The sequence below is a fragment of the Entamoeba invadens genome, assembly GCF_000330505.1.
Source record: "Entamoeba invadens IP1 unplaced genomic scaffold scaff_1105074725681, whole genome shotgun sequence".
NCBI classification, from domain to species: Eukaryota; Evosea; order Mastigamoebida; family Endamoebidae; genus Entamoeba; species Entamoeba invadens.
Window position 1 is genome coordinate 102,231 of NW_004191816.1, and position 9,204 is coordinate 111,434.

Sequence of the window (9,204 nt, forward strand, 5' to 3'; positions counted from 1 at the left end):
TTTTCCTGATATTATGATGTGTCAATTAATAAATAATTATTGTTGGAGTGACTTACTTAAAAATTACATCAATTTTCAAACAATCTTTGATTTAAAAAGTTGTATTGTTTAATGCATTTTGAAGATACATGTGTTAATACAAATTAGATAACTGGATAAACTTTAACAAAATAAATTATTAAATTCCCAATTGAAGAACAAATTGTTTATATTATACAAAAGGTTTATTTTTTGAAAATCATATGAATAATTTTTAAAAATATGACGTGTAACAATTAATCTTAATAAAAGTTTCGACCCAAAATAGTCTCAAAACAAAATACAATAACGTGTATTGATAAAGGAACAACAAAACAATGTAATATTATTAACTTATTTTATTATAAATTTGGTATTAAACCACAAAGATCTTCAAAAATTAAAAAGCATAATTAGTAATTTACAAAAAAGTTAATATAAGATCAAAATATAAATATTGTTCGGGTAAAAGTTAATGTGCATAAATCAAAATACTTTTTATCTGTTCTGAATAATAAAAAGTTTGTAGTTTTTGCTTCAAATCAATAAAGCCATTGTAGTCATATTTGAAAATAACAAAATAATAGAATAACATTTTTAAAAACGATTTTTCGAAAGCATGTCATTTTGTTTAAAATATACCACAAAAAATTAAACAAGTACATTGAAAGTTAAAGTAAACTGTTGTAGAAATAATTCAATTTCATTATTATTGCAAAATTAATAACAATAAGTACTTTAAAATTTCATTAATTTTTATCATTTTTTTCACAAAATTGTAACTAAAAAAATGACGCTTTTATGAAACAAGTTTTTAAAAAATATCAAATTTTTAAATATTTTATTAAATTCTATAAAAGAAATAATAATAACAGACATAACAATAATTAATATTTAATGAAAATTAAGTTAACACATATCATATTCTCTTGTTAAAAAATAATAAATTATTTAATATAATATATTGATATTAATAACTTAATATTTATTTATGATAACATATTTTATTAATTACTTTGTACAAAATAAACATTATAATATTATAATATTATAATATTATAATAACTAAGTCTTATGTATATTATTACAAATAATTTATAATTAATTATAATTTTTATAAAGTTTAATATTTTTATTAAAAAGAACAAAAAGTTTTTTATTTTCAAATTCTACAACTAGTTTATATTAATTATAATTTTATATAAAAATTGGCATTAGGTGTAATAGTACTTCGCAGTTTGTGAACTAACGTTTTTTTTCAAACTGAAAAAAAATCACGTTTTAATATTTAATAATTTTTAATAACTTTATCTCCACTTTTGGGATTAATTTATTCAAACAAAATTATTAAAAAAAATCACAAACTGTAAAACTGAATCAAGTTCGAACAAAATTAATAAAAAACCCAAAACTTTGATTTTTTTGTCTTTGTCAAAAATCCAAATTATGATCAAAAATGCATTTTTTGTCAAATTTTGTAAAAATAGTTATTAAAGTACATTGTGAAAAAAACAAATAATATTAATCATAAATTAATAATGTTTTCAATTATTTACACAACAAAGTTATCAACACATTAAAACGTTTAAATAAATTAATAACCAACATACATAATTGTTAATATACATATATAGTTAAATATAGTTTTAAGTTGAATAATGACTGTTAATGACATTGTTATTTTCAAATATTGATTGTAATTTATGTGTTATTGATGTATAATTTTGTTAATATGAAAATAATCAAATATTATCAACTGTTACTTATTTCATTGTCTAACTACGTCAATGTTCATAATGATTTTTTAATCGCCTATTGTTGATAATTACATGTTAATGAGATATAAAATACAATTAAAAATTGTTTTATTTTTTAATAATACAACATACAACAGTAAACACGTGTATTTTGACAACATCACAACATTTATGATTAATTAATATAAAAAGGTGTATTTATTATTATTTTGAAAATAATTTATAAATAATAATTAATAATTTATTGTTTTTGTTAATCTTTTGTTTTAAAAAACAGCCTAAAAACGTAATAACTATAAACTATGTAAACATGTGAAATAAAATTAAATCTTTAAATGATAACACTAAAATAAAAAATATAACATTTTACAGCATTTTTATCTTTTGACTTGGAGCTCACAAGTACATGCACATAAAATATTAAAATCTTTTTTTCCGTATTCTAAATTTTAATAGTTATGAATTTTTAATTGAATCAAAAAACAAAAATTGTTAATTCTTTCATTGAGTTATAAAACCTGAGTATGTAAATCTATATGAAATAGCTTGTTTATCCAATTTTTGTGTTAAAATAATTATATTTTTTGTTGGTACGTCATATATTTAAGTGATCATAAAAATAACGAGAATCATATATTTTTAAACAAAATTTTATATAATTTAATGTTGATATTATATATTCAAACTGAAACAACAACTCAAATACAAATGAATAATTACAATTAATGCTGTATTTGTCTATTCTTATTAAGTTCAGATCATAAAATTTAAATATTTTGCCAAATTCATAAAAAACTGGTTATTACAAATGTATTGAAGTTGGTGAGAATTTTTGTTCTGTTATAAACATAGAGCATTAAAAAAATAATTTTCAAAAATTAATATTAAATGTATGTCGAGATATATAGAAAGTTACATCGAATAAAGAATCCTATGTTTTCTATTTATTTGTATTTGTATCATGTCATGTTTAACTATTGGTTTAAAGTTTTAAATGTAATATTCAATAAATTGTATAAATTATAATGCGATTGTGATTGTATATATTGATTATAAATTGTTTGCCTGAACAACCTTTTTATGTTTTTTATAAATTAATTAAACTTGAGGTTATGATTTAAAATATACAAGTTATGAATAAATCTATAGTCTATATTTATAGTTTATTTGGTACCTTTTAGATTATTACAATATTTCGAGAAGTTGTACAAAAGATATATCCAAATTGTTTGTTTTTTGAGTTTTACTTAATGTGATGTTTATATAAAATTATTGCTATTTTTTTGTCCCCAGATAACATTAAAAGACTGTTTTTATATTCAAACTTTAAATGATTTGTTTAATCATAAAAATATCGATTATTTGTATTGGATATTACAAACATTTTTGTTTATTTTTTTATCTTAAACTACTTTTTGGTTCAAAATTTTTAGTTCTTTTATTTTTAATAATGTTGTATACATGTTTTCAGTTAACCATATTATAGACAATGTTAATGTGATTAGTTTCAAAAATGCGATTTTGGTAAATCAATCTTATACTGCTTCCATTTATTTTTTTCTAATTGTTGTCTTATATAAAAAGAAAAAAAGCAATTTAATAAAACTTTTTTCACGCTATTTTCAATAATAATTACGTCTTTTTCAGGAAAAAAAATCAGTTAAAAATCAGTTAAATAACTGCAAAGCACTAATCGTTAATTAATAATCCGACTTTAGTTAATTATATTATATTTACTTTATTACTCTATAAAGTCAAGATTCAACAACAAAACACAATTTATCAAAACTTAAAAAGACCATGAAGACTACCCATCTTGAGATAATATACCAAGCCAATGTTGTGTTGTATATAGAAAAAGAGACTACTTTAAGAAATTATCGTTTTATTAACAAACGAGCACTTGAAGAAATTCGCTGTTTAAAAGTGAATTCACATTCCATTTATTTGAAGTACAACTTACTTTTTAATTTCTTTCCACTTCTTAACACACTTACTGGAAATTTAAACACAATGGTCCATACTTTGACACATAAGCAGATGAATCAAATCACGTGGTTTAATTGCTCTACTGCAGAAATATTACCAGAGGTTTTTGATGATATCATTTTAAATAAAATTATCACTATTAGATAAAATTTGACAGTTTCAGTTATGTTCAAAAACAAAGTCCAATGGTGAGAAAAGTAGTAGTGACGGTTGATGACAACGTCACATTTAAAAATATATAATTTCCATGTTTACAAAAACTTGTTATTAAAAAATCAGTGAATGACAAATTACTAATTAAAATTTTTGATATTTTTGCGACAAACCCGATGTTGCAATTGGAAGTTATGATATGTAAAGTGACGAAGTGGACATCGACGCAAATTCCAATGACAAATATCACATAATTTGCATCAAAAAACCCACTGACAACAAAGAAATTAAATCGGGCGCATGTTACAGACTAAAAATTGAAAACGAAGTATTTCCATATTTTAAAATGCCAAATTTCAATATAAAAAGTGTTGATGAAAAGTTTCTTGATCCAAATCACAGAAAAAGCATTCGTATTTTTTGAAGATAAGTGCTACTCGTTATATACACTCCATATTACTTTTGATCGAAATTTCGTTAAAAACATCGACTTGACAAATTTATTTGGGTTGTTACAGTTTTCAGTCTTTTTTAAAAAGACTGTTGAGACTACTATTACAATGCCAAACTCACAAAATAATATTTGCAACCTTGAGACATTCGAAATTGTTACTCCATCACACAATAAAATCACGTTTATTGAAACAGAGAGATGCACTAAATTAAGTACAGTGAACATCAATTGCGCATTTAATAATATTGCACTTGATTTACAAAATAATAAAGTACAAGTGGTGTTGATTAACACAGGAGATGAAATTGCTAAAGTTAATTTTCGAAGTGTATTTGAGCGTAACTGGTGTGTGTTTCGCGGTCTTTTTGATGTTAAAGAAATCACTTTCAGAAATGAAATATTCGACTGTCTCTTATTACCAATACAAATCAAAAGTTTGCATAAAGTTGTTTTTCAACTTTCGTCTTTTTTAATAAAATAAACCAAAGGCTAAGTGATATAAATTATTTCTTTAATAATAAACTATAAACTTAAAATTAATAATAATAATATATAACAGTATTTTAATGTAAAATAGTAAATCATACTATTTGTGATAAAAAATCAGCTAATAAAACGCCGAAAAATCGAATAAAATCAATTGAAAATCAATTTATCTAAAAATAAATAAATTTGTATTGGTTCTAAAATATAAAAAAATAAACACATATTTTCAAAATCCACGTATTGTTTATTTTTCTCAAATTTATAGATAATTTAAAAAAAGCATAAATACTTTTTATTCACAATTAAATTCAATGTCGTTACCATCATCTCGACGTTCTCCGAGAAATAGTCGGAGTAGAATTGTAGAAACCGAAATCGAAGGATTAAATCAGAGAACACAAGAAGCTATCCAACAACTTATTCAACAGCATTCTGAACATCAAAGATTTTTCTTTGAGTACATGGTAAATACACGTGGAGGGTTTGACTCGTTGTTCAGATTTTTGGGTTTGAATCCTTTAGTATTCCTCGCTATCAGACCAGTCGTTAGTGATATCTATACTACAAGAAGAGGACGGAATTTTTTACAATCCAGATGACAGATTTTTGTTGTTTTATCTATTTTTTCGTTACAACAAAATTATAAATCTTTGCATTCATTATATAATAACAAACTAAAAAATTGTTAAGGAAGTGAATGAAAGTGCTAAGCTGTTTAAAGTTGTCATGAAAGATTCATATATCATTTTTAATAATAAAAATTTTACAATGAACTAATGTGAGTGCTTTTGTTGATTGTACAATAACGCCAACAAACGTTCCAAGTGAAAGTTTTTCTTCTAAGATGTCGTTCTACAGTTGTAAGTACAAAACGTATTGTATTAAAATTGAAGTTGTTGTTAACTCTGTTACTGGGACTGCATGTTTTGTTTCAGAAGGAGAACCAGGTGCTTCTCATGACACGAGATTGTTAAAAAAACTTCTGATGATATTAACACCATGCTCAATGGTACTAAACTCATTGGCGACAAAGGTTATAAAGGAATTCAGTCGCTTATCCCCAATGGTTTTGTTTCAACAGAGTCTTTACTTTTGGAAAACAGATGTCTGGTTGAACGTTACTTTGGACGTCTCAAAACTGTTAATGCATTTGCCAGAAAGAAATACAACAAAGATACTGTTTTATACGATGATCTAATAACTTTATGTTGTTGTTTCTGTAACGTGGATATTGGAATCAACCCGCTTATCAACGTAGATCAGACAAATTATATAAATATTTTCGCAAATTTTGTGAATAAAATTGATGAAAGAAGAAAAAGCACAGAGACAGCAACAGAGTTTATCGAAAAAGACAACAATCTCAAATCTTTGCATTAGAAGAAGCAGAAAATTGGTCTTATTTATTTGAAGATGATCGTTATGATGGAGAAACAATATATACACCAGGTCAACTTGATGGTGATAAGACCGGGACGGAACCTTAACAATAAATGAACTGTTTTTGTCATTACAATTTGAATAATTTACTTAAAATAACGGGAATATTAAATGATCATAGGGTTATCATATTTAATTAAATAGATATCTAATTAATTGTTACAAAGTGAATAAGATCTAATTGTCTTAAGAAAAAACAAAACACAAACAAAATAAAAAGATTAAACTTAAAATAACAAAACAATTGAATATAAACTAAATATAATTTATGTTTTTGGAAATGGACTAATAGAATACTACTTATATTCGGGATATAACATTAACTTATAATTATTTATTATTTATTCATTTTATTTAAATCTAGTCGATATGTTTGTTGCATTTAATATGAAATTTTGATATTTAAATTATCTATTTCTACGTAAATAATGTAGAATCCATTATATTAGCTTTTGGTCTAATGTGTCATTAAAGTAAAAAAACAAAAACTTATAAATTGTGTTGGTCATCATATTGAAATCGTGATGTAATAAAAATAATTGAATGTACAGGGGTGAAAATGAAGGTATTAATTTGAAAGCGAATGTAATAATTTATGGTTCGTTTTCTTTTAATCTATTGGTCAAAAACAAACTAACATGTAAATCATTATATTTAAGCCATTTAATGCGACATAATAACAACAAAAAACAAATATAATTGGACAATAACCACTATTTCCAACACAGTCACGATTTTTGGAAAAGGAAAATATAGTTAATATTATAGTTTAAAAATTATAAAATTTATTATAAATTTCAACACAAGAAATTATAACAATATTAAATATTTAATATACATTTTATTATTCATGTTTATAATAAATTTATTGTTATTTTGTTATTATTCAAACAACACTCGACATAAAAATGATTTACGATACTTTGGGTTGTGTTTCACGGCCTTTACGACCGGCCTGCGTATGAAAAACACAAACCAAAAAGTAATAATGAGCTGCATTAACCATTCTGAACGTCAATAAAACATTTTTAAATAACTGCGTTGTTAATAAATAAACAAACCATAAAGCTAACACTCACTTACACATTAAAATACACTTAAAATATTTATCAAGTTGTAAACAGGTTGTGTTTTGTCTTAAACCCTGAAAATACAATTGAATAATAACAAATTTACTATAAAACACAGTCAACTATTTATAATGGTTTAATTAAGACAATTATTACTATTGATTCATATTCTACTGTAGCTGATTATTAAAAACACACAAATTCTAGATGAATTATTAATTAATTATTGATATAATTTTAATACTATAAAATTATTAATATGTTGGAATCGTTACAAAACATAATTATTGATTCTTTTCATTTTGTTCGCATTGTTTTTTATTGTCAAATTCAAATCAAGGGGGTTGGCTTTATTTACGAATTATAAAACCTATAAAAACGCCAAATTTAATATCAAAAACCCTAAAATAATACATCCGCTTTCATATTTATACCTTCAGTTTCACCCCTGTAAATAATCTAAATTGTTTTTGTTATTTTAAATATGTTTTTATGTAATACACGTTTTAAAAACGTTTTATACAGCAACTATATTTTCGATTTTATTAATTTTTAATATAATAATCGATATTTTTAATAATTGTTTCAATATATGTATCAATTGAAATATAAAATTTTTATTATTTCGTCTTGTAGCATTTATTTTAGATGAATTAAAGTGTTCGATTTAATTTTAAAAGAATATTTACTTGATTTCCATCATTTATTCATTTTATATGTTTTAAACATGAATATACATTAAATTAGTATGTGAAATAATTATGCATCTATTTTTTGTTAATATTAAAAGTAACCAATATGCAGTGTTTATTTTTTTTAAAAAATATTATTTACAATAAGAAATAATCATTTCAAAAAATTAAATCACGAATCAAAGTAACCATTTTATAACGAAGATATATTTTTATTATAAAACCAAATCAATTGGCTATGATCGTGTTTTTTTTCACCAAATTGCAGTTTTTAGTGTCGTCACTTATCACTAAACTATTTAATAGTTTTAAACACAATAAAACAAGTTTTATAAAAAAAGTTTTGTATTTATTTTTGTATTGCGGGTTTTTATTATATAAATTATCACTGAGATAATTTTTTATTGATATATAAACTTGGGCCATAAAGTCCGACACGTTATAACAGTATTTTTTTCTTTTGTTTTTCGGGATATTAATATATTTTGTCGAAATTTATACCTGTTTTACTTATCATTATTTTCCCTTATTTCGATTTTTTGCGTCTTATTTTTTGATTTTTAATTTTCTACTTACACTACAATTTCCTTATTTCAAAATCATGAATTATTTTGGTTTATAAAACACGAAAAATTAATTTCATACCCAAATTTTATACAAAAATCGCAAATTTAATCAATATTATAACATTTAAAAAAATGAAAATAAAATTATTTTTTTCAATTTGTTGATTTTTACGATAACAACGAAAAACACGACTTAATTATAATTCTATTATTAAATTAAACTAAAAAGTGTATCGTAATTTTATATGGAAACACATGAAATTAATCAAAACACCACAAGTAACAAAAATTTTTATTTTCGTTATGTTGAAAATATTAAAATATTAATTATAAAAATGTAAATATATTATAATTGATTAATTTTGTTTTTATAAATAAAATATAGGTGATTCGAAATACTAATTTAAATAAAAATAATTTTTTATAATAAAATAAAAATTAACAATTATCACTTGTGTTTATTTGACTTTTATAATATTTAATCATTTCATTATTAATTTATTATAGAAGTTGTTTAATAATGATATGAAAAAACAAAGCAAATTACATTATTGTTACTTGACAGAAATATATAACAAT

At 22.6% G+C, this 9,204-nt stretch overlaps 2 protein-coding genes across 2 annotated transcripts; both read left to right on the top strand.

The window, feature by feature from the left end:
* Positions 1-3,575: 3,575 nt before the first annotated feature.
* On the top strand, positions 3,576-4,006 carry EIN_265810 (hypothetical protein; the record flags this gene model as incomplete). The annotated part of the gene is made up of 2 exons (XM_004185010.1): positions 3,576-3,866; positions 3,908-4,006. The coding sequence occupies 2 exons, from the start codon at positions 3,576-3,578 to the stop codon at positions 4,004-4,006; spliced, it is 390 nt and encodes a 129-aa protein (XP_004185058.1).
* A 1,695-nt stretch (positions 4,007-5,701) lies between these two features.
* On the top strand, positions 5,702-6,055 carry EIN_265820 (hypothetical protein; the record flags this gene model as incomplete). The annotated part of the gene is made up of 1 exon (XM_004185011.1): positions 5,702-6,055. The coding sequence occupies one exon, from the start codon at positions 5,702-5,704 to the stop codon at positions 6,053-6,055; it is 354 nt and encodes a 117-aa protein (XP_004185059.1).
* Positions 6,056-9,204: the final 3,149 nt, after the last annotated feature.